This window comes from Macadamia integrifolia, chromosome 8 (assembly GCF_013358625.1).
Source record: "Macadamia integrifolia cultivar HAES 741 chromosome 8, SCU_Mint_v3, whole genome shotgun sequence".
NCBI classification, from domain to species: domain Eukaryota; kingdom Viridiplantae; phylum Streptophyta; class Magnoliopsida; order Proteales; family Proteaceae; genus Macadamia; species Macadamia integrifolia.
This window is the reverse complement of record NC_056564.1, coordinates 18221440-18247280: the sequence shown is the minus strand read 5'-3', so window position 1 is coordinate 18247280 and position 25841 is coordinate 18221440. Positions and strand designations below refer to the sequence as shown.

At 39.3% G+C, this 25841-nt stretch overlaps 2 protein-coding genes and 1 non-coding gene across 3 annotated transcripts; 1 reads left to right on the top strand and 2 right to left on the bottom strand.

Annotated features, from left to right (window-relative positions):
* The first annotated feature begins 6860 nt into the window (after positions 1-6860).
* On the top strand, positions 6861-14356 carry LOC122087280 (probable NOT transcription complex subunit VIP2). Its single transcript, XM_042656359.1, has 15 exons — positions 6861-7131; positions 7244-8019; positions 8150-8258; positions 8348-8526; positions 8623-8671; positions 8785-9003; positions 10464-10670; positions 10761-10853; positions 12122-12210; positions 12310-12492; positions 12599-13015; positions 13424-13476; positions 13574-13615; positions 13966-14110; positions 14218-14356. The coding sequence occupies exons 2-15, from the start codon at positions 8002-8004 to the stop codon at positions 14275-14277; spliced, it is 1863 nt and encodes a 620-aa protein (XP_042512293.1). The 5' UTR covers positions 6861-7131; positions 7244-8001; the 3' UTR covers positions 14278-14356.
* On the bottom strand, positions 8178-8258 carry LOC122087786. Its single transcript, XR_006142856.1, has one exon. It is a non-coding gene; the product is annotated as a small nucleolar RNA snoR35 (small nucleolar RNA).
* Positions 14357-16026: 1670 nt separating the features above from the next.
* Positions 16027-19243, bottom strand: LOC122086764 (cytochrome P450 87A3-like). The gene is made up of 9 exons (XM_042655733.1): positions 19044-19243; positions 18620-18944; positions 18371-18520; positions 17788-18042; positions 17599-17688; positions 17414-17492; positions 17199-17305; positions 16204-16331; positions 16027-16120 (listed from the first exon to the last, which is right to left on the bottom strand). The coding sequence occupies exons 1-9, from the start codon at positions 19241-19243 to the stop codon at positions 16027-16029; spliced, it is 1428 nt and encodes a 475-aa protein (XP_042511667.1).
* Between the last annotated feature and the right edge of the window lie 6598 nt (positions 19244-25841).

The window sequence follows — 25841 nt, the reverse complement described above, 5'->3', positions numbered from 1 at the left end:
ACAGAAACCTAAAAAACATGGTTTTCACTTCGAATCAAAATGGGAAGGGCATACGGAATTAGGAAATCAGGTGGAGGTGGGATGGAAGTCTTCAGTCGCAAGCTCCCCACTCTACAACTTACAACACAAATTAAATTCTTACAGCTCTAAGCTCAGAATTTGGGCAAAGCACACATTCGGCAATGCTCAAATTGAAATCTCAAAAATCAAATCTGAGCTAGAGTCCTCTCAACCACTCCCTCCAACGAACCAGTCCGAAGCCACTGAGCTAGAATTAAGCTAGCAACTGGGGGTTTTATTGGATCAGGAGGAAAAGTATTGGTCCCAGATGTAATACCCCGCTTCTTAAACCCGGTCTGATTTCGCGGTTGAACCGGTTTAACCATGCAGGAACCGAGCCAGAGGAAATTAGAACAGGTTCCTTATGGGCTATGATGGCACGGGTGACCTTAAACACCGGCTGGCCCGACAAGTCCGAGCCAGTGCCAGAAGAGACGGGAGTGCCCAAACCGTGTACGTGCACCTACCATAAGGCTATGTTCGGATAAAACAGGTATTATATCTGTATTTTAAGGTATATACGTATGCTACATCGTATGCCTGGGGTGGGGTTCGAGCCGAGGTCCGAACCCGGTCAAAATCCCGAGTCTTGGCTCTCGGGTGGGTAAAACAGGTGGGTACACCCACCCACCTGAGTGACCCATCCAAGACTATTCACTTAATTAGGAATAGTATATAAGGCTTTATGATTTCTTTTCTTTCCATTTATTACCCTCGTACGTTTGGTGAGAAAAGTAAAGAGGAGAGAGAAAAGAAAGGGAAGAAGAAAGGAAGAGGAAGAAAGGAAGGATTTCAGTGGCGCCGAAGCTCGATCTTGCCATTCCGGTGCCGGGAGAGTAATCTTCAACTCTAGATCTACAGTTGGAGGTAAGAAAAGTTGGGTTTTACGAACGTTCACCATACCCACGCTTTAAACCCTTGATTCGAGTATGGTTTCTTGAGATCTTGTAAATACCCTTTGAAATGATGAATCTAAGGTTTAATAGATGATTTATGTGTTGATCTTGAAGGATTTGAAGAGATATTGACAAGATAGAAGGAGCATTGTGAGTTGGAAGTGATTTGAAGGGTTTGAAGTCATTTTTGGGCAAAGAAGGTAAGATGGTTTCCCTCACTTGAATCTAACCTAGATCTAGGTTAGAACCATCCTATAGGACTTCAAAGGTGTGAAGAATGGGTGGGGGGAAATCCCCATTTGATTCCCCAAAGGATGGAGAAAATGGAGAAGAGACAGAGTCATTCCCGCCAAAACCGGTGGGTACAACCGGCGGGTACCTACCCGCCTGAGAGTACCCACCTGAGAAGGCAGAGGTCCCTGGCCAAACCGGCGGGTATAATACCCGCCGGTCATAACCGGTGGGTATAACCGGTGGGTAGACAGCCCACTTGTCTTACCCACCTGTTTGGCCCCGAAGGTGATCCTTAGGTCCGATCGAACCCAAATCGGACGTGTGACCTTCTTTTGACGTTATAAACACGATTTTAACATCGGATTTTGTTAATTTTGATTCTAAAATGGTGAAGTACTAACCCCGCTCAATTATGTTAGGTTCACCAAATCCAACCCGATTCGCTCCGGATCTCACCCGTACCGAGCGGGAATCCTTGTACGCTACAAGTAAGTGGAGAGAGGACGTTTGGCCTTGTTTCAAGGCATTTGTTTGGCATTCATATAACTATATCTAATCTAGTCATGTCATCATGAATATGCTATATAGATTAGTCATTCCTCACATTGATGTGCATATATGCTATGTTTACTTTTCAAATGCCAATTGAATGAGATGTATATATGTTGAATGTGGACATCATGGTGCATAATGCATTGATAGACTAGATGCCGTTGTCGGCTTGGAAACGAATGCATTGGTGGCCCGTGGTATGGGACACGGAGGCACTATGCAGTCGTACTGTCATATAGGAGCATGCGGTATTAGGATTCTCACCATCCCGTGCTACGACCCTTCCCAACAGGGGTTAAGGTGTTGGGTTGCCATTTGGGGGGAAGTAGGGGTCGCGGTTGTCGGACACTATGGCGGTTAGGCATTACGCCCGGCGAGTCATGTAGGACAGTCGGCAACCCCGGTGGTACATTCAAGAGGGCCAATCGTATTGCTTTTAAATTGCTGGAGTCAGCACTTTTATTTCAGTCATTTACATTTCTGTTGAGAGCCGGTGGACGGCATTGTCTTTACTTTTCCGAGTACTCACGGTGGGCCTTCTCCAACAGCCCTATGGGCGTATAGCGGGAGGGAGTTCGAGGCTCGTACCTGGAGTATACGCGCACTGTGGTTGTAGTAGCACTAAAACCAAAGACTTAGTAATGTTGATTAGGTGTATGTGATTTAAAATGAATTGCATGGCATGTAGTGCATATGATGTGTTGTGATGTGTGGACTGTTGTGTGTGGTCCACCTCTCTACTTACTGGGCTAGTGAGCTCATTCCACGTGTACACCCCTTTTTAGATGATTTTGCAGGTCATACATCTGAGGAGCATGGGGTGGGTCCCACAGTCGAGTTTCCTGAAGAGGACTGGTGGACCCCTGAGGAGTTTGAGCACGGCGTAGACTGCTCGTGTGAGAGCTGTGCTGCAGGACAGCAGTTCTGAGGCCGAGCTGAGCTCCACCCTGGAGGCCGTGCTGATCTCCACTCTTGAGGCCGAGCTGGGCACAACCCTTGATGCCGAGCTGAGCTCCAGCCTTGATACCGAGCCGAGCTGTGTACTCTGATGATTTTGATGATTTCCTGTATATACTTGATATTTGATCTTTATTCTTTTTGTGTATATATCATGCCTTCGGGCCCAAATGTATATAATTATGGTATCACCATTTGGGTATCAAGTATATGGGAATTATTTACAGGTAAAACTTAGTCTTCCGCTGATCTGATGAATTGATGTTAGTGTGTGTATGCTGTGGTGGAATACAGTATCTGATGATCCTGGCAGGTTTGGGTTAACCGGTGTTAACTCGGTCACCGCTCCAGTTCAGGGTGAACGGGGTGTGACACCAGAGGTCCATAATCCAATGGCTAAAGGCTGGAGATCGAAACATGTCATTCTTTCATACCACCACGGCAGTCAGACGCCACATTAACCATATATCCACACTAAAAGGACCCTCTGGTCAATGGATCACAGAGGAACCGGACCTCCACAGCCATTGAAGGTCATATTTTGACTCTCTGTTTTCCTCCTCCCAACCCACTAATATCCAACAATTCTTATCTCCCATCCAGGGTGTTATTGGAAACGATATTAATCACCATATGTGTGCCCCTTTCTCAGCACTCGAAATTAAATCTGCGGCATTTTAGATTGGTGGTTACAAGGCCCCAGGGCTAGACGGTATTCCAGGGCGGTTTTACCACCTCCATTGGGATATCATCGAGAGGGATGTTGTATCAGCTGTGCAACATTTTTTTAATAACGGCTACCTCCTTCGAGGCTTCAACAGGACTGTTCTCACATTAATCCCTAAATGGAAGAACCCATCAAGGTTGGGGCACTTATGCCCCATCAGCCTGTGTTCGGTCTTTTATAAAATAATTACCAAATGTTTGACAAACCGTATAAAACTATACCTAGACTCCATAGTTGACCAAGCACAGAGTGCGTTTATCTCGGGCAGAGCCATTTTGGACAACATCTATATTGCCCATGAACTGCTCTCCCATATGAGGAAGTTTAGGAGCAAAGGTAGATCCATGGCCCTGAAACTCGACCTTAGTGAAGCATACGATAGAATTGAATGGTCTTTTCTCAAGCAAATGCTACTAAAATAAGGTTCTGCAGGACAATGGGTGCATTGGGTAATTCAATGCTTTTCTACTGTGGAGTACTTCATCAAAGTGAATGGTTCAATCATCGGGAATGTTATACCCACCCGGGGTCTTCGTCAAGGATGCCCATTGAGTCTATATCAGTTCATTCTTTGCCAACAAGCCATCTCAACCCACTTTAACAGAGCCCTTGAGAACAATATGATGTCTGCTCTCTGCATCAGTGGAAGAGGCCCTCGCATCTCACACCTCACGTTCGCAGACGACTTTATGATATTCTCAAGGGCTTCTTTATCATATGGTATAGCTATCAAAGTAATTATGGACGACTACTGCAAGGCCTCAGGTCAAGAGCTTAATATGGAAAAATCAAAAATCGTATTCAGCCATGGGACAAAAGCCTCTTCTTGTGCCAACATTTGCACATCCCTCTCCCTTTCGGAGGTCCAAACGCATGATATCTATCTCAGTCTACCATCCTATTTGGGCAAATCCAACAAATAGATTTTCGATTTCACCACGGAAAAAATAAAGAATAAACTGTGTGGTTGGTCTGAAAAATACCTTTCTGCAGCGGGGAAGGCTGTATTGATCAAGTCAGTGGCATCGTGCATTCCCACCTTCGCCATGTCATGTTTTCTCCTACCCCAAGGGCTATCTAAAGAACTCAATAGGATAGTCCGTTGGTTCTGGTGGAAAAATAGTGAAGGAAAGGGCGTTAATTGGGTCAAATGGAGCATTCTCTGTAAGTCAAAAAAGGATGGTGGACTCGGCTATCCCAATTTTACCGGTTTCAACCAAGCCCTCCAAGCTAAGCTATGTTGGAGGTTCCTACAAAATCCCAACAACCTCTGGGCCCTTCTCTCAAAAGCTAGATATTTCCCAAATTCTTCCTTTCTTGAGGTATTCCCTCACAATTCCACTTGCTCTTGGGGATGGAAAAGTCTGCTCAAAGGAAGAGATCTTCTTGTCCAAGGCCTTTGTAGACAGATCAACTATGACAGCTTAACATATGTTTTCCAAGACCCGTGGATTCCCACCCTTCCTTTAGGAAGAATCTCTTGCGCCCCATTAACTCCCCGAACCTCCTTGTCACGGACTTGATCGATTGGCTGTTCAAGTGTTGGAATTATGAGCTCCTTCTTCTACTCTTCTCTCCAGATGAAGTCCACGCTATTCAACAGCTCCCTATCACCTCCATATCGCATGAAGGTCGGTGGTTATGGTCCTTTACTGTCTCCGAAACCTTTATTATTCTCTCTGCCTACTACTCCGGACTCTCATCTGCTATGTCTCGAGGCTCCTTCCCATCTCCTTCGGCTACCTTCATGTTTTGGTTTGCGATTTGGAAAATGAATATCCAACCTAAGGTGCAATTTTTTCTCTGGCGTAGCGGCCATGAAGCTTTAACCACAAATGACCGTCTGCTCAACCGGGGCTTGGGCTTCTCACCTCTTTGCCTCTTATGTCACTCAGCAGTGGAGGACCCCATACACACTCTTATGATTTTGCATCTACATGTTGGAGACTGTCTCCTCTTCGTATTTCCATCTCAGACTTTCTTGGTGAATCCTTGGCTGATTGGTACTCTTTTATCCATTCCATATTTAAAGACGCCTCCACTCCTCCCTTGCTGGACCTTATTTGGACTTTGGTCATTTGGCACATTTGGAAGGCTATAAATCGGGCTGTTTTTGACCTGTCCTTACCTTGTCTCCATTTAACTTTCAATGCTATTAATACCATGATCGCAGAGGGGCTCCTAAACCAAAACTCGGCTCTGCAGCACTATAACTCCGACCCATTCCCTTTAGCCTCCATTCCCACCTCCTTTGATTCCTTTTTTACTGTTTGTTCTGACAGTTCCTGGAGTCCTTTGTGCAAGTCTGTTGGTAGGGGAGTAATCTTATGGGATTCAGGTGGTGTCTTTCTCACTGCCAAGTGCAAATGGAGTTTCATGGCTACTGCTTGCACCGCTAAGCTTGAGAGCATTTGGGACGGTCTCCATCTCGCTCTCAGTCTAGGTTTGCGTAAGCTCATTGTCTTCTCGGATTGCTTCTCCGCTATCGCTTTCCTCAATTGCCAGAATTGCTCCCTCGACTAGGTTGCTCACGCCATTGCCCTTGACATCTGTGACTTGATGGGATCGTTTGTGCACATCATCTTCCATTTCTTTCGCCGGGCTAACAATAGGTTAGCGGATTTCCTTGCCTCTAGAGCTCTTAAGCTCCGGCTTTCACATGTTTTGTGGTCTATCCCGCCCCCCTTTTTTGTAAATCCCCATCTCGTTCTTGAACGACGCTTTGTAAGGTCCTCCTTTTTCTAATAAACTTTGTTTTCTCAAAAAAAAAAAAAAAAAACAGATACTCATATATTAATATGAAATCCTTCACTAATACCAAACTATCTGGCTACACCAACTCAAGTATACAACCAAGCCGACTATCATGTTTGCAACCAAGGTGTCATTATCGTTGAACTTGAATGGCTCTGAATGCCATGAGCTAAACAATAGGGTTAGATGTACTTCTCTTACTCTTTATCAACTTCTAATCCACATAAAAAGTGCACAGTCTAAAAACAAATTCTACTAGCCAAGAAGCACAACGTCGTGTGTGAGGGAAAACCAAAAGTTTTCAAACAGGCGAATAAGATATTTTGACGCTCATGTTTATTAGAGTTCCCTAAAAAATAACATAACCTTACAATAGCACGGGGACCAATGTGAACACTAGTAGAAACATTAACAGAAGTGAGATTTCCACCTTTCATGAGAGGTGGGGTATCATTTACCCTCACCGTGTCAGGCGCAGGGCCCAACAACTTAAGAGTTGAAAAAGAAATCGAATGCAACTAAGCTTTTCCACATGGCACAAATTATGGGATTTCTCTGCACCTTTTTTAACGGACTCTGAGGTATGGGCTGGCCCAAAGCCAACCCAAGCTTACCTGGGCTTAGCCAGGAATAGGATTCCAAGGGTTTGTGTTGATCTCGGAGGAGCGAGACTCATTCTAGATCAGTCACTGGTTCAACGCTGCACCTGCACTATGGGTTCCACTTCCACCACTCTGGGCGAGCGAGACTCGAGAGCAGTTACGTCGCGAAGTACACTATTTTCGAACAACTTCTTTTGTGAAGTGCACGCTGGAAAGCAACAACTAGTTTGTAGACTGCAGGTCACATTCCTATATTCAGAGAGTTCGACCGCCATAGCTGCATAGCTTGATTCAGGTTTCGTTTCGAGGATTTCTTGAATAGTCTTCTTCGCTTTCTTTAGATCAGAAGGTTAGCCGTTTTAAATTCATTTATTTTATAGTTTTTTCTCTGCTGTTGTTCAGATCGTTCGCCATTTTCCTTTTTTTATGCTTGATGGTTCACCGTTCCTTTTCTCCTCCAGGTGCAGAGTTCAGAGATTTTTTTCTTTCTTGAGATACTTCTCACTCCGTTTCACAAACATATTTGCGGAATTTTTGAGTTGCTTCCTTTTTCCCTCTGATTCAGATTACTGATTTCGAAGATATGTAGGTTTCTTTCATCTTCCCCCTGCTACTGTTTATTCATTAACGTGAACATTGTATGGTTTAAAAGAGAAGAAGAAGACGAAATCATCCTGTTATGAAGCTGGATCTCTTTTCCCTGTACCGTTAGTTCTTGGAAGAAAAAAAGAGGGGGGAGGGGGGGGGTTTTATTTGACTAGGGTTCTAGTTTTCTAGACTCTTGCTATTTTTCTTTCTATGAATAGTTCCATTTAGTTGCAATTCATCATTGGCGTTATTTGTTATTTACGTTTTTCGACTTTTATGATTATTTATGTAGTACATATTCACTCCGTGGCTGCTTTCTTGGACTAATTTTTAATTGAGTGCATGTTGAGAACTATCATCTGTAACTTTTGTTCTCTTATTATTCTTTAAGATGGGAAGGTTGATATAAATTTGGATTTGTAGGGTAATTTCTAACAAGATTATGGATTTTAATATGGTTCTGGAAGTCTGGTTTATTTTTTGTTCCTTCTATCCTGTCATTTAATTTCCAGATTGGACTCCAGGTCTGTGGAGAAGAATTTTCTAAAGCAGGAATTCTTCTTTTAATATACCGCGACAACACCTGCTTCGTAGCAAGGAATGCTCTTCTGCAAGTTCGTATGATTTTGCAATGTCAGGCCTACTCAATGTATTCACTCTTCTTTGCACTATCCTTTAACATTTTTAGCTATTGGAATGCTGGTAATTTTGGTTCGTATAATTTGGTGGATATTATGGTCTGTTTGCTTCTGTAAAATTGAAGGAATTTTCATTTGCAGTCAGGGCTCAACGGATCATCTTCAAATCATCAAGACACTGCAGGAAGGCCTTTTGGATCATCTTTTTCTGTACAATCTGCTTCCACTGCCCCTGTTTTTCATCACACTGGTTAGTAGTCAATGCTTTGATTTTTCGATAATATATGTTTTATCAATTTATCCTAGTGTAACTCAATTGTGTTGGTTTCTCTTTGATAGGAAGTGTTCAAGGACTGCATAACATTCATGGTAGCTTCAACATTCCCAACATGCCAGGCACACTTTCATCAAGAAACTCTGCAATGAATGGTGTCCCACCAAATGGCGTTCAACAACCTGCAGGAAGCCTTTCTACTGGACGTTTTGCATCAAACAACCTTCCTGTTGCTCTTTCCCAGGTATCTATTTTGGAGTTTTCCTGGGAAGTGGGTATCCATGTCTACAGTCACACTCAGAAATCCAGCTTAAATGTACTTTTTCTTTTTGAGATGCAGATCTCTCATGCCAGTTCACACGGGCATTCTGGGGTCACGAATAGAGGAGGTATAAGTGTCCTAAGAATATCTATGATTTCGAGGAGCATGTATCAAGTTGCTGGTCCTCTTCCTGTATTTCCATGACTTTCACTGTCAGTCTTAACCGGTATGTTGTTGTAGGATTGGGAGTCTCTCCAATTTTAGGAAACAGTGTTCCTCGAATTACAAGCTCAATGGGGAACATCGTTGGTGCGGGCAATGTGGGAAGGAGCTTAAGTTCTGGTGGAGGACTGTCCATGCCTGGTCTTGCTTCTCGTTTGAATTTGACAGGAAATAGCGGTTCTGGTAGTCTTAGTGTACAAGGGCCTAACAGACTAATGGGTGGCATGCTTCCACAAGGTAGTGGTTTTTAATCTCATTTGAAATGTTTATTATTTAGTTTGATAAGCACCAAAAGAAAACTGTGATTTTCTTAGTTGATACCCTTGCATTTGTTTTTTATGGCCTTGCAGAACCATGGGCTGCATGGTAACTAACAGTTAACAGGGAAATACTGATATGATCATATGAGTATATTTAGATATGTTACATTTGAGATGAATTCTCATGTATATGTGTTTTAGTTTGTATGGTATCATGGAAGTCCAATTAGTTTAGTTTTTTATTGAGAAAAAATTTTTGAAGAAAATTTCTGTGATCGTGGACTTTGATGAGAACTTGATGGTCCGCTAGTCGTAAGAGGATTAAAAACACTTTATGTCAAGATCTTCTTAAGATGACAACATTTCATGTTATTCATTCTTTTGCTTTTATTGAGGATTGTGGGAAGCATGTTTCATGTATAAAATGCTCAAGTGACAGGAGGACTGCTATGTGAAAAGAAATACCATGCAAAATGGGCCTGGAAAGTGATCACAGTAATTAAGTTATCCTCTATTCTGGAACATAATACTCCACATACAATGCTCTATATTGGCATGTTCTTATTTGGACATTTTTTAAGACCTATCCAAGTTAGAGCTACTTATTGGCGCCTCTCGATGAATCTGAATTTTGTAGCTTGAGGTCCAATTGAAGGGTGGTTTATTATTGAAATATCTGGGTAATGAAATTGGCAGGTTATGCGTATCATATAAGGTTTTATTACACATTGGTTGATTAGATACATCTTCTTTCCCTAACTAGTTGAAACAGTTGGATTCAATTCCTTATATTTGTTTACAGAAATCATGTGTTAAACCATTAGGGTTCTGTCAAGAATTGTATATCCTATATAAGCAGTGGATGCTTTATGTTTTTCTTCCTTTTTAATTGTTATGCCAGTAGTTTTTTTTTTTCAATAGATGGGGGACTGTTCTGTCTTTTGGTGCTTATGAACTTTAAGAGAAATGAACCTACACTTGAGTTGTGTGGTTACTAATCAGCATGATTGTGTGTTCCTGTCCTTTGTGGAATTGATTCTCTTTGATGATTAAGGAAACCTAGAACAATTAGGTTGAGGTTGTCTTCTCTCAGTATCTGTGAAAATGATGTTATATGAATTAGATTCAAGATCTGCATATGCGATGATTTTTCCTTTTTTTGTTCTCAACTTGGATTATATTTAGGTCTTTTAAGGAGTTTGTTCTGTTCTTGCCTTCCTGGTTCCTTTAAATTCTAGTATTTGTTGTTAAGACTTTATAATTTCTCTATTAAACCAGTGGTGGAACTGGAAATTTGCATCTGATCTTGGTAATATTCAGATTTTGTTTTGATTCGGTGCTTCTTCTTCTTCTTCTTCTTCCTTCTTTTTATATATATATATATATATATATTCTGGGTTCCCCTTGGCTATAAGAAATAACATGAACTAAATTCAGCACCGCAGGTGTTATCAATACTAGGAAATTCTTACTCTCCTGGTGGTCCTTTGTCCCAAAGTCAAGTCCAAGGAGGGAATAATGCCCTAAGTTCCATGGGAATGCTAAATGATGTCAACTCTAATGACAATTCTCCTTTTGATATAAATGATTTCCCTCAGTTGAGTGGGCGCCCTAGTTCTGCTGGTGGTTCTCAAGGACAATTGGGTAAATCAATGTGCTTTACATTTTCTACTTTCTGATATCTTCTTTTAGGTGCTTTGTTTTTTAACAGATTCTTAACTACTTCACTAACAGGTTCTCTACGGAAGCAGAGTGTTGGTGTTCTCCAACAAAATCAAGAATTCAGCATCCAAAATGAAGATTTTCCAGCTTTACCTGGATATAAAGGTGTCAACTTATGCTTGGAACCATTCCATAATATGATGTTGATCATGCCCATGTTTTACATTAGTTATAATGTCAGAAAGTGACCTTTTTGGACCGTTATATGACACTATTGGGCTAGCACCTCATGAATTAGTTTTGATTTCCTGTTATAAAGTTCCTACTGAATTTTCTGAGCTTTGATTTGCTGCAGTATACTTTTCCCCCATCCTCTTTCCATGTGCTTTTTGTATTATCTTTTTTGATTGGGGTTACTTTTTTATGTGTAAGCCAAGAAGGGAAAACATTTGAGACGCATTCTTCTAATAAAGCAGTAAACAAAATAGCCTTTATATAAAATTATAGAGTATTTTACCCATTCAATTGATCTGTAACAGGAGAAGTGGAATATATAACTTCTATAAAAAAGAGTAATCCTCCTATGATTCCATCCTAGTGACAGACTATATGGGACATGAATGTACTGCACCTCCCTCAGTGCTCAAGTTATCAAATGCCACATGCCCTGCATGCCTAAAATTAATTGTAGCCATGCTTTAACCTGCCTCAACAAGTTGGGTTTTTTATTTTTAATGTTGATCAGAAACATCTGTTCTGCTAGATTTTAATAATGTTTTTTGCTTTATTGAGAGGACTTTAGTCCTCCTCTGGAGTAATCTGCCTCTGCAAAGGTCCTTTATGGGTGGAATTCCACTTTCAACCTGTTCCCTTTCAGCTGACAATCCTGTGTGCTCTCAATGATTCTTGGGAATCTGTATCGGAATTTCCTGAGTTGTTTATGATCAAGAAGATTTAATTCCTTCGTTATATTAATTTGCTTGACTTGTCCAGTCTGTTGGTCTGCTTTTTTAGCCTGCTTACATCAGGCCTGATTTTTTTATTATTTGTTGCCTTCAACTCCAGTCAACAATTTTTTCCCCTTTTCTTTTGCTCCATCAGGCCTCTGTTTAGACTTAATTAGCATTACAGTTTTTGAGATTGGAGTCCCACACCTTATGAAGTTATTATCCCCTTAAATATGATTAAGGGCAGCGCCAACTCAACTATCCTGAAAGGGCCACTATGTCAAAGAGTGTCAGCTGTGACTTGGAACTCCCTCCTGTTTCTTACCTTTAATATGTTATATTTTAGTTGTCCTTTTTCCATTCCTTGCATTTGGAGGGGGGGACATTTTTCGATCATATTAAGACCGGAAATAGTTGTGTGTTGTATGGTTATTTGTTGTGGCTGAGGTGTGTTTTTGTATGTTTATAACTGTGATTCTTATGCAGGTGGCAATACTGATTATGCAATGGATCTGCACCAAAAAGAACAACTTAATGACAGTGCCATGTCTATGATGCAATCCCAGCATTTCCCTGTGAGTTGCAACTTAGGCATGGCTGATGTGCTAGCCGGTAACTTCATAATATTATTATGTTCCTTCATTCAAATTTGACCTTGTATCTTTCCTATACAGATAGGGAGATCAAGTGGCTTCAGCTTAGGAGGTACATATTCATCCCATCGACAGCAACAACAGCAGCATTCTCCATCAGTGGGTGGTAGTGGGGTTCCGTTTGCATCTGCAAATAACCAAGATCTACTCCATATGCATGGTTCTGATCTATTCTCATCTTCCCATGCAAACTATCACTCACAGGTGTGATATTTGGTTCCACTTACTGTTCCGTGGCTTTCTGCTTTCTACCCCTGTTTCTCTCTCTTACTCTTTCTTTTTCTTTCATATATTCCTGTTCTCTTCACAGGTTCAAAATAATGGGCCACCTGGATTAAGACCTGTTAACTCTCCCAATTCAGTTTCTGGTATGGGATCCTATGACCAACTTATTCATCAGTATCAACAGCTCCAGAGCCAGTCTCAGTTTCGCTTGCAGCAAATGTCTGCTGTGGGTCAGTCATATAGAGATCAAAACATGAAGGCCATGCAAGCAGTGCCTGATCGGTTTGGATTGCTTGGTTTATTAAGTGTCATAAAATTGAGTAATCCAGAGCTTAATTCTCTTGCTCTAGGAACTGATCTGACAACTCTTGGGCTGAATTTGAGTTCAACCAATGATATTCACAAAAAATTTGCTTCCCCCTGGTCTGATGAGCCTGCTAAGGGAGAACTCGAATACACAGTGCCAGAGTGCTATTATGCTAAACTACCACCTACACTACATGTGAGTTTTCTTTAATACAGTATTTATGTAGCTATGCTTATTATTGTGATAGTCCCACATCAGCTGTCGGTGACTCGACGATCATGTATAAGAGCCACAAGAGGCCACCCCACTTCAAGCCAATTGGTTTTAAGATGGAAGCTTTAACATGGTATCAGAGCGGGTACGTTGGGCCTCCGTCGATGATGGGCTCCTTGCTCGACCCACGAAGACAGAGCCATAAGAGGTCTGCACTTAAGGGGGAGTATTGAGATGGTCCCACATCGGCTGTGGGTGACTCAACGGTCATGTGTAAGAGTCACAAGAGGCCACCCCACTTCAAGCCAATTGGTTTTAAGATGGAAGTTTTAACATTAATTAGTCATCTTATTTATTTCTTGGTCCCAACCTCTGGTGTGGTGGATGCAGCAAGGCTACTTTGCAAAATTCCAGCCAGAGACATTGTTTTATATTTTCTACAGGTACAGTTTTATTCTGGGATTCTCTGTCTGTCGGATGTAATTTCTCTTTCTCTAGATTCAAAAAGTGACATCATATCTGCTTTTGCTTTGTCTGCAGCATGCCAAAAGATGAAGCCCAGTTGTATGCCGCTAATGAATTGTAAGTTGTTCCAAAATCTCTGTTTTTATTTACTGGATTTCTCACCCCACCTACTGGGAAGCATTTCTATGCGAAGGCCCGATTTGTCTTGTTTCCTTAGATCCAATAGGGGAAAATAGAGATTAAGAAATGACACCTTATCTGGATCTAACAATTTCATGTTATGATTTTCTCTCGCTCACAGGCGGATAGATACCTGTGTTTTGATTTCACTGATATTCTTGATCTGAGAAATCTCTCCCTCTAGTCACTCCCCTAATCCCTTCCTCTTCCCAACTGTCAAGAAATATTTCTTATTACAAAACTTGGTTTCAGTAACTGACAGCAACCTCTTGCCTATTTTTCTGCAGGTACAACAGAGGTTGGTTCTACCATAAAGAGCTGCGACTGTGGATCACAAGGGTCTCCAACATGGAGCCTCTGGTTAAAACAAACACGTATGAAAGGGGTTCCTATCTCTGTTTCGATCCAAATGCATGGGAAACTGTTCGGAAGGTTTGTGTAAATGCAGTCCTGCCATATCAAGTTTTGCTGAAAAAAATAAAATTGTGGAAATCATTTTCCAAGCAAAAACTCAGCCATTTTGCGTGGTTGGTATGCAGGATAATTTCGTCCTTCATTATGAAATGTTGGAGAAGAGACCAGTGTTGCCGCAACATTAGTGAAACATTTTCCATTTGTAAAGTTTTAGTTGCTGGGTTGATATATGACAGCATAAAATGATAATCTTCTATTTGGTTATATCTGGCCATGCTTCTGATTGTCTCATCATTTTATGGGTAAATCTGTTTGTAACCAATCTGGTTACAACAGAGATTGGTTACAAACAGATTTTGTAACCTCTCTTTTCTACCCCTTGCTTTCCCCTTTGAGCAATTTGGAATTGCGGACATGGTGGTATTTTCACTTTTTGGCGTGTTGATTCATGTGGCTTGGCTTAGATAAATGACTCAATCCTCAATTTAAAGCCAAAGCCACAAAAATTCCCCCCATGAGGGGAACTAGAGTGAGGTTCCTCTCCCTTCCCCGACCCCAATGATTGGTTATTCTCATATATTTGCGCGGTGACATGGCTGAAATTTTTTCTATACATCAATCAGTTTGTATTTGACAGCAGCGATGAAGAGGGTTACTCTTTTCCCTTCTTCACATCTTCAGAAACTTGCATGTGGTATCATGATTTGTTCTGAATCCATGTAGTAGTCAGCTTGGAATCAAATCACTTTCATAGCTTGTATTTTGGAACTCTCTCACCTGATTGCTTGGGATTTATTGCCATAGCAGACTAGCAGAGGATAAGGAGAAGAAGAGAATCTGAAGTGGTCTCATCAATCATCATGGTTAAAGCGAAAAGTAGGCCAATGTGGGCCTGCAAGGCCTTAACTTGAAGGTGCCATTGCTCCTGTGAGGTCAAATACGATGATCCGATGATTGGAGAGGATTGACAGGGAAGATAGAGATGAGAGATTGGAACTAGAGTTGGAGCTAGCATGGAAGTGATTTGACGAGGGAGTAGGGATTTCACTTGCTTGGTAGCACAGTAGGGATTTCACTTGCTTGGCAGCACAGATGAAATCTCTCGTTGCTTTAACTTGGGAAGTGCGTCTTTTTGTGAAGGAGAGACGGAAGCTTTTGAAACTTCATTTAGGTATTTCATGGGCAGGGTCATTATTTCGCCACCTCTCTATGTGTCCACGCAACTTCTTATTTTTTTTGTGGGTTGAATACTGAAGATTTTTTTATTTTTATTTTGTTTCAATAGAAAACACATTAAATAAAAAAAAGCAAGAACAACAAAAGCCAAAATGGCTATCCAGTGAGGGACCCCAAACAAGAGAAGCAAAATAATTGATTAAAAGAAGAAACATAAGAAACTAGAGAGGGAGAAGAAACAAAATCAAAAGAATGATACATCAAAACCAGGGGAGGGGGAGAAACAACTAATCAAGGATGATACATCAAGAATCACGGGGATGACGAGATAAAAGTGGAAAGTTCTAAGATGAGGCAAGATGCCTATTAATTCTTAAAGTGTCTCAATTTGCAGATCGAACTGGAAGAAGTATATTTCTGATTTCAAACGTGATGACTTCCTAGATCAGCTCAAACGGGTAAATAAAGATAATTCATTTTCTTTTATTTCATTCCATTAAATATGATAAATCACAATACCAAATAATATTATTCTTTGAAGAAGAGAGGAGAGAGGAAAGCTCGAAGTATATTCACGAAAGTTGGTAAGCAACCAAAAATAGTAGACTTCTTCAAACCGGGTTTGGTTTGGGAAGAATCTGTTTCTTCCTTTCTTTATATTTCTTGAAAACTTCTAAATGATCCTTTTGCGACTTGTATGTAAAGCTAGAAAGTTGAAACTCTTAAGTATATGTATACTGGCTTGCCATGCTATCCTTTTATTTATGCTTCTCTGACAGCTGAACATGAAAACCATTTGGAAATGCCAAACCAGGGGTTCGGACTATATCTCCTCCCTTGATAACTTTCCACCTGAACAAATCCAAATAATATATAAATCAGATCCTTTCTTTCTATCTGTATATACTTGCATGAGAGTGTTATATGTATCTTACCTGTACTTTGTAACCAAGCAGTGAAGAAAGATGGCCATTATCACCTTGGTGAACTCTGTTCCAACACAAAACCTCATGCCACCACCAAAAGCCATAAAATGTTTTGTTGCACCATTTAATTCCATGCCCTGTGACAATCATATTGATATGAGATAACTATATGCGCCCAAAAGAAATATAGAAGGAAAGATCACATCTAATTCATTATTGGAGAAAGTTCTTGGCCACCCGTCAGGGTGAACAGAGAATTTCTTCATCCAAGGTGACTTGAAGGCTTGAAGCTATGATGAGGGATGTGGAAATGAAATCCTATATGCAATGCAAAAAATCAACAAAAAGGGTAATCAAACAATGAAACAATATAAGAATATATATGTGGTTCAACTAGGTGTCTATGTTCATAGAGAGATAAAAGTGATTTCAATAGCAATGGAGAAAAGATTACAAGCTTTCTTCTTCACGCCTTTCTGTATTTACAAATAATACCCAGTAACTCTAATAATCCCCATCACAATAATCTAAAGGTAAACAAAGATACAAAAATCTTTCTAGTAGTTATTGCCATGTAAACCCCAAAATCTTTTCTCAGGGCCTACTGCCCTGAACCCTCAGATGGACCCCTCAGCTCAATGTGCTCATGAAATGAAAAACACCAAGGTACGCCAACTCCTCCGGGCCTCGTACCTTATGGATTTTTAACGGACCTTTACAGGCAGCCCACAGATTACAAGACAACATGACATCAACCCTCAACATGAACGTTATCACTAATTTTATCCCTCTATCTACAAAATTTTCAAGATACATTTTCTCGGTCCAATTGAAAAATCAGATTCTTTGGATTAAAAGGTTCTCTCTTCACTATGGATGAAGGGAATTAAACTCAGGTCCTTGAACTTAGTTCATTATTTGCAATAGATTGCACAAAGGAAGGAAGTAGTCAAAGAAAAATAAAAGAAAATGCACAAAATAAAATACTATAAATATGGACCCACCTGCCATCTCCATGGATTGAAGGCAAGGGGATCTTCATACTTGGCAGGGTTCAAATGGACAGCTGGAGGACAGACCATAACCGCCCAACCTGCTGGAATTGTATACCCTGGACCAGACCAATTTCCTTGAGTGGTGCTTCTAATGGACTAATGGAGTATAAGACTATCAATGTTATTTTAAACCAAGACTTGATTAGTCAGATAAATTAACATACCCTTAAACTGGATTTCTCTAAGTACTTTTCTGAAGATTCCAGGAACTATATTTGCCAGCCTCACTGTCTCATTGATTACCTGCAATTTTTTAACAGGTTAGACCAAGACTTGTCAATGTTCCATTAAAGGAGAAGAAGACAACTATACAAGAGAAAAAGAAAACCTGCAAGATTGCTTGACCCACCTGAAATGTAAAAGTCATTGATTTGTATTCCTTCCATGTAAGCCCAGAATCTACATTCTCCCTCCTCCTTAGAATTCCTTCTTGTTCTTCCTGGTCATAAACCCAAGAGCAAGATTTTAAAATAATACCATATTAAGAATAAGATCCACTTGAAGGATGTGGAAGACTGGCATGGGATATGTTATGAACCGTTAATTCCTTGAGCACAGAAGGGTGGTCGGAAAGGAACTTCAGAGCTAGAGTTAGAGCCAAGGAAGTTGTTTCAAAGCTGGCAAAGAGAAGCACAAACATCAAATCCAAAGCAATTGCTTCAGTAAGGATTGTTCCTTCTTTCATCAATTCTTGAAGGACATGGTCGAAAAAATCTCCATTTTGCTTCTCTGGCGGCGTTGCACGTCTCCCATTGAGCATTTCCTTGAGCAGTTTCATTGCCTTCTTCCTTCCCTGGAAAAAAGTTGCAAATTCATGAGACCCACAATCCACATCAACCTTAGTAATCAAGAAAGAAGAAAACATAATTATTCCAATTCCTAAGTATCGGGATTTGGGCAGAACTCATCCTTAAAAGCAAACCCAACAATCTCTCCTTCCATCATGAGAAGTGAGATATTTTCCCGAGGGATTTTTTCCCAACCTTGTCCTGACTCTGATACCACTTGTTGGGACTTGGATAGAATTTATCCTTAAATGTTTGCCGTTAAAGAAAAGGGTGCCCAAGTCCTTATAAGTTTAACGATTGGTTGCTTTGGCATGGAACCCCAATACTAAGTACCTGCAAACATTTGTGGTAAGCTGTGCCAGGAATATCCAAAGGGAATGAGATTAGTCCCTGTATGAAAGCAACGAAATTCTCCCTCAGATTTTCGCCGGACTTGGCTGAGTCGTAACTGATCAGTTTCTTTGCAGTTAGATCAAATATCATCTGTAAGAACCCAAATAACCATTTCAGTCAATACAAGAGCATTCTAAGTGAGTTGCTGAAAATGAAAATTGAGAAGAGTCAATGTGTCTGAACTTTTACCTTTGCAATGGCTTCCTTCAATTCTACACTGTCCCAGGATGACCAAAGATGTAAGTTTCTAAAAGCCAACTCTTCTATTTCGGGGAGCAGCTTCTCTTTAATATTTTCAGGTCCAAACAGATTCAAAACCAAGTTCTTGAGGTACTTGTACATGAAGCCATGTAATGAACCCACATTTTGTCTTCCAAAGATCTCTGTGAAGGTGTCTGGGTACCAGCTCTGGAACAATTGGCCTTCTTGTTGGAAGATGAAATGGTTAAGATCTGGGTCTGTTGATATAACAACCGGCCGGCCTACTAGGCTGGTTCTGAAGACTGATCCATATCTGAGAAGTCATATTATATATATATCAGAGAATGTTTTAGATTAGATTCATTCTTAGTCCACAAGAGGATGTGGATGGATATGAAAAGTCAAAACTTACCTTTGCATTCTCTTTTTGATGAATGGAGGAATATCAGAGGAGGTGTTGGGGGAGAAGAACTGAAGGGTTTCTCCAAGTAGAGGCAAACCCATTGAACCTGGTGGGAGTTTTCCATTGCACTTTGGATTCTTCCAGATGAAGACCCAATGTGTTAGGTATATGATAACCAATGCCCCAGTCCACAAAAAAATAGACCACATCTTCTAACTCAAAAGTACTTGTGTGGCTTTGTGCAATATGAAAGCAAGGGAGGGAGGGTGGTAGTGGTACTGAAATGGGTTTATTAGAGAGAGAGAGAGAGAGAGAGAGGTGGCATGTATCCCAGCAACCATGAGGAAGGACTTAAATAGATGAAACTGGAAACACAGCTTGTACAAAGAAACAATAATAGTAATAAATTAGAAGTTGTCTTTTGTTTTTTGTAAAGTTAGTTGGTCAAAACTAAGAAGTCTGTAAAGGTGGTTGGAGATTAAATAGAATGTATAGAATATTTTGTCTGTGAGAGTGGCCATTCTCCCTTGTTAACGGCTTCTACTAAAATTATGACAGGGTAGGGTCTGCATTAAGAGTAGCATGACCAAGCAATGTGAAGTTTGAGGGACGCTTCCTGATTTCTTCAGCAGTTAGCCACCTTGTTGGTCCTTCATTGCACAAACCTCACATCCCATGTACCATTTAAATGTTTCCTAAAATAATGTAGAGCAAAATGAAAATTATAACTAAATAATCAGACAATCGAATACAATGATTTACATAGTTCAATAAGATTGTCTATGTCTATAGTGAGATTAGATCTATTCCACTATCAATGGAGAATAGGGTTACAACTGCTTGTCTTCACAGTTTAAGAACCATAGTTACAAATATTTAGTAAAACCCTAGACAAGTAATTAATCGAAATACACATATAATCCTAAAAAAAATTTCTCCAGGCTGCCACTTTTGAACCCCCACCATAAACCCACTAGTTGGTCACAGCCCCAGTAATGAAGATAAACACACAAGGTGGACCAATTTCTCTGGACCTCAAGGCCTCGGCCTTAGTCTGTAGAATCAACCCACTCTTATAAGCGATGGAATACTAGATATTGTAACCCAATCCCCCCACCCCCAGCAAAAAAAAAAAAATCTGATGGGTGTCACCAACCTCATAGATCTTCCAAGTAAATGCTAAATACTCTAGTATCTATGACATGAGAAATGCCAAATATATGTATAGATTTCCTTGTCTGAACTAGATCTATTCATAGATATCCTTGTTGGCTGTATAATAATCTCATCTCAATCTTATGACCATTTCTGGTTGGTCTTCTTGTAGATATGCTTGCACCGACTATATATCCTGTTTGCTCTTTTGTTTATCTCTTTCTTCTTCAAAAATAAAAGTAGGTGAGTTGAGCTATCTGTATGGCCAGGGTAGACCCATTTCGCAGCTTATAACAACAACAACCAATGAGCCAAGGCTTGCAGCTTATTCTATTCTTCATATATATAGGGGACTGGAGAACTAGTCGAAGTGAGAGAAGTTGAATTGAGAAGCAATGGCACCATATCATTGTAACATGAAAAAAATTTGGCTGCTGCCCAAGTTGTAGCGAAGTAGTTACAACCCCTATTGGTAGCCAATAAAATGGAATAATTCACCTTCCCCCTTGGATTCACAAATACCTTCTTAGGTTTTTGTATTTTCGAAAACATCCTTCTAGATTTCATTTCATTGGCTTAGCTGCAACCCGGGCAGTAGCCAAATTTTGTCTTGTAATATCATGATCACCATAAGAGATGTTGAAGGGGTGGAATGATCGGATAATAAACGCTAGATGACATCATTCTTGCAAAAAGAGAAGATGGGAGTAAAGGGCTTTGGGGATTAAAACTGAATCATTCTCCATTTCTTTGAAAGAACTAGCTAGTTCTTGAACATGAAGTGATTGATCCTTTAGATCTTTAATGGTGTTACTGTTGCTGTTGCGGATGGATTGTTGGTCTTGTTTTTCATTGCCTATATTGCTTCTTAATTTTGAACTAGTTTTGCAGATTTGATTGTTAAAAGAATCAAAATTTGCTCTAATATCATATCATGTCAATGCATTTTAAAAATAATTTTTGAAAATATAGAAGAGTTCTATTGCCAAAATAAGAATCAAATACAAGTGTGCAACATAACAAGGATCTAGAGAAGTCTTTTTTTTTTTTTTTTGGGGGGGGGGTGCGGGGAACTTTAAAGTCAGAGAGAGAAGAGTGTGGCCTACACTAGTGTTCTCCGGTATGCATCTTTTCACCTCTATGAAATGGCATCTTTGCCCCTCATTGAAGGAGAGAGCTATGCCACTGTCCCTGATAGAGAACAGTTTCTGATAAATATGTAGGAAATTAAAGAAAAATGTTATATGGTTGAATTTCCCTGCACCCACACATAAGGGGGCAAAATAACCACCCTACTCCTCTTGGGTGCCCTTGTGTTCCCATTCCTTGGCCCCGTGTGGGTGTAGGTGTCACCCAAACTGATAGCAAACCTTTTCCTTCATATATGAGAAAATGGAGAACTGATTAGAGAGAGACCACTACTTCTTCATGAAATTTTTTTGCTGCTACTGAAGTCACAAAAACATTCCTTCTATCCGATCTCACAAGCAAAGAAATGGAATAATTCACTTCTTCTCACAAATATTTTCTTAAATTTTTATTTTTTAAAAATACCCTTTAAGATTCCATTTCTTTAGCCAAAGCTTGGATAACAGGAAAGTTCTTGTAATCCAGGTAACAATAAAATTTTATCCCTTCATCATAACAAGAGCATAAGAGCCATTGAGAGGTGTAGGTAGTGATGGGATGATAAATACAAGATGCTATCATGCTTGCATCACTCAAATTTTATTTATTTAATGTTTTATAAAACCAAAAAAAGATGTAGGCTGAAGGGCTCTTAGAGATCAAAAAAAAAAAAAAAAAAAAAAAAAAACTCACACAGTGTACAATGGAAAATTAATACTGGGAACAGGATCGTTAGCTAATGGATTTCATCCTTAGTTGTCCATATCTGATTTAGTAATTTCAGGGAGGGAATAAATGTTATCTGATCCGAATATTGTTATACTTATATATACAATTACACCCCTATGTAATTTATAATCTAAAAATTTTTAAAATAAAACTTGGAAAGGAGACAATATGTTGCAATATAAAAAACGGAAGAGTTCTGTGCATCATGCACGATCATGCATAAAGCCATTAGACAGGATGAAAGTCTATGATGCACTCCCTTCAATTCCACTCAACGACTACGTGCATGATCATGCATGATATGTTCACAAGATTGGTGATGGAAACAAAATAATCTATAAAGTCATTAGAGGTCAAAACCAGTAACCAACCAAGGGATATCGCAGTTGGTGAGCAATAAACTTGGTACAAGTGAATGGTTTTTATTCAACCCCGATATGACCCGATCCATGCATACCCATCGTTAGCAAAAGAAAAAAAAGAAAAGGTCGAAACCAATTTTCAAAATATCAATCACAATGTTTTGGGATATCTGACCAATGACCAATTTGAATCTCAATAATACAATCGTTCTAAGCAAGAAGTGCAAAGTTGACTGTGGACCCCAACACTATATATGTTGAGTAATAACTCATGCATTTCATTCAACAATGTAGTATGAAAGTATTCTTTGTTGAATGTTAAACCTTCATTATCACTTCTTAGACCCATCCCTCCAATGGTTTTTTTATTTCTCTCTTTGGAGTTGATGTTTTGGTTTTCTATCTTTCACATCTGTGTGTATGTGTTTTTTATTTTTTTACTTTTGGCATTCATGACTGTCTTTTTCCTTTATCTTCAAAGAAAGGAAACTTATAATAAAAGAAAGAGAAATGCTGGAGAGAGCTCTAGTTAAAATCAGATTATCTTAACTTCAGTCTTCTATACCATTGATGTAAACTCAAATGGTTCCTAAATAACCTTCCCACAAAGGAAGTAATGACGATTAGAAGCAGATCCCTCCGTTTCCAAGGCTAATTAAAAAATGAAATTAGAGAAGACAGCAGGATGCTTTTCTCTTTTAACTTTCTTTTTTTTCAATAATCCGTATAATGAGATTGATGGGAAATCCATTCTTCTTCAATTTTTTTTTTTTTTCTATAAAAATATTTTACCAGCAATGTGGAGGGCATTTTCTCCACTAACTTTGTTTTTCTGCACTTTGAAAAGTGAGATTGATGCAGATTCCATTCTTCTCTAGTTTTTCTCTCCTTAAAAAATAACCTCGACAACATGGAGGGTGTTTTCTCCTCTAACTTTGTTTTTCAACTAGAGTGAGAATTCTAATTCTATTATTTTCTATTTTTTTTTTCCGCTAAAAAAAAATAGCCTTGACAATGTGGAAAGTATTTTATCATCTTACTTTGTTTTTCAACTAGATTGAAATTGATGCAGATTCCATTCTTCTCTAGTATCTACCCACAAAAAAAATTTCTCTAGTTCCCCCACCCTAAAAAAGAAAAGAAAAGAAAAGAAAAAAAATAGCCTAAACAACGTGGGGGGGTATTTTCTCTAACTTTGATTTTCTACTTAGAGAGTGAGATTAATAAGAATTCTTCATTCACTACTTTTTCTTCTAATTCTTAAGATTAAGGTGAGGAATTCCTATTTTTGGGAAAGATCTCTGTCTAATATTAAGTTTAAAAAATAGAAAGAAATTTATACGCCATTTGAAGCTTTGATGATATGGCTAAAGGCAAAATGATAGAAACTTTTATATGTACAATTTTATTTTATTTTTTTAAATTTTTTTTAATATACCCCAAAGAATGGGAGAAGAAAAAAAAGTATATATGTAACCCTAGAGAAGAAAACTTAAAAAAAAAAAATCACCTTTTTAGTTTTAATCCTCTATGATGGGGTTGAATTATTCAAAGGAAACTTAGAAATTATCCCATTTATTAATGGAGTTGTGCGTGCTGTCCAACTAAAATTTTTCAGCATTTAGGTGGCAAGGTTTTAAAATTTGTAATCGGTATCGATTGGGATTGGATGAATTTAATATTTTTTTAAATTATTCTTATATTTTATCAATAGATCGATATCAAATCGATCAAAAATAGCTATTGGTCTTGTCCAATATCAATTTGATCCAATGATCTTAACCGATTCGAACCGATTTTTAAAACTATGGTAGTTTACACTGCAAGTACTCTCTCAAATAACCATTTGAGTAGTCTTGTAAATAATTTTAAAAATCGCATCGGTCCGATTTGATCCGATTTTTAAAATAATTTTTTTTTTTAACGACGGGTATCCGAAGGCTTGACTAATCTCCGCGGGCTCATACTGACCCCGCAACCGCATGAACCGAGTCATACTGTGGTTGAATAACAATCATTCAACTTTCATTGAAAACATTGAGCAACACTAAACACCCCATGTGAGTGGCCCAAGGTGTTGTCTAGTGGAAATCGAACATAGGACATCCGAATTTACGGTCCGTACTAAGTTCGTTGTTCACCAACTACGCTACCCCCTTGAGTTTAAGCCAAGGTTCTATTGGTGCCACATACATGCATCTTTGTCCTGTATGTTTATATAACCATTTGACTAAATCTCAATCTAAGACTAGAACTTAGAATAAGATTGGAGGGAGTTTATTATAATGTTTAGCTTCAAAAGTGATAAGAGTGGCCTGCAATCGTGTGTTCCCATGTGCTAAATCTTTTCTCTCACCCTTTGAGCAGTCAAAATATGTGAATATCATATTATATTATTATATAAAAGTACGAATTATTTTTTAATTTTTCGCTATATATATATACACATATTTTAGAAAAAAAAAATTAGAAGATATTGGTGTAGGGCCATGCTGCCTTTTAGGAACTTTCTCTCATAATTTTTTTTTTTACTTAATATTCAAGATACTCTCTTATATATCATATTATTATATAAATATTGAAAAAGTGTTTCCTATGGTAGAGCATGGAAATAGGAGCTAGTGGAAGCACACGAGAAAACATTAACAAGGGATCAGTTTATAGTTCATGGGGAGTTTGGGCAGACATTTTACCTCCCATGTGTCTGGGTGCAAAGGCCATGCTCCTTCCGTGTAACCATTCTTCCATAAATAATTTTAGGAAAAAAGAACTTTGTCTAGGAGCATGGCTTATGCTAGTCTAGAAGTCCTGTAGTTTCATATGAAAGACATCTTTGCCCCTTATTTTGAAGAGGAGAGAGATAAAGATTGTGCTCGTGGACACCCATATCTTTATAAAATTTAAAATTATTTTCCCACTTTCCATATCATTATAAGTTCAAAATTATTTTCCTGCTTCCTTCTTATGCTCTCACTACTAACCTGCTAATAGAAAATTGACACGTGGTAGGAAGACAGTTGTTGACGATCAATTTGGATGGAAACTGAAGAAGTTTATGAGAAAAAAATCCCCTCAAATCACGGAAACACCCCGAGGTTCTCCTTCGCCTACTTAGCAAACTTGCACTTGAACTCAATATCTTTGAATGTGGGAACTGGGGCATTCCACTCATGACAAGGACTCTCCACTCCTAAATAAGGAAATTAAACCTGCTATGAAACAGACTTTTAACCAACCTCTTCGTTGCCTTGGGGAGCAAATAATCGCCTTCCAGTAAGAGAGCAGGGAATATTCACGTATGTATGAATAGAGGGAGAGCCACAAAGTATGTGAGACTCACTTCACAATTTTGTTCACTATTGCTCTCCTCACCCAATTAAACTGTTGTAAGAAATTCTAACTTGAGCGTAAGGGGTTCCACCCACCCCCCTCC

Coding starts and splice junctions, on each gene's coding strand:
- LOC122086764 (XM_042655733.1), bottom strand. CDS start 19,243: ATGTGGTCTATTTTTTTGTGGACTGGGGCATTGGTTATCATATACCTA. Junction 17,689..17,787: donor CTGTGCTCAAGGAATTAACG/GTTCATAACATA, acceptor GTTTATGACCAG/GAAGAACAAGAAGGAATTCT. Junction 16,121..16,203: donor TGCTTGGTTACAAAGTACAG/GTAAGATACATA, acceptor GGATTTGTTCAG/GTGGAAAGTTATCAAGGGAG.
- LOC122087280 (XM_042656359.1), top strand. Junction 10,671..10,760: donor TGGTTCTCAAGGACAATTGG/GTAAATCAATGT, acceptor CTTCACTAACAG/GTTCTCTACGGAAGCAGAGT. Junction 10,854..12,121: donor AGCTTTACCTGGATATAAAG/GTGTCAACTTAT, acceptor ATTCTTATGCAG/GTGGCAATACTGATTATGCA.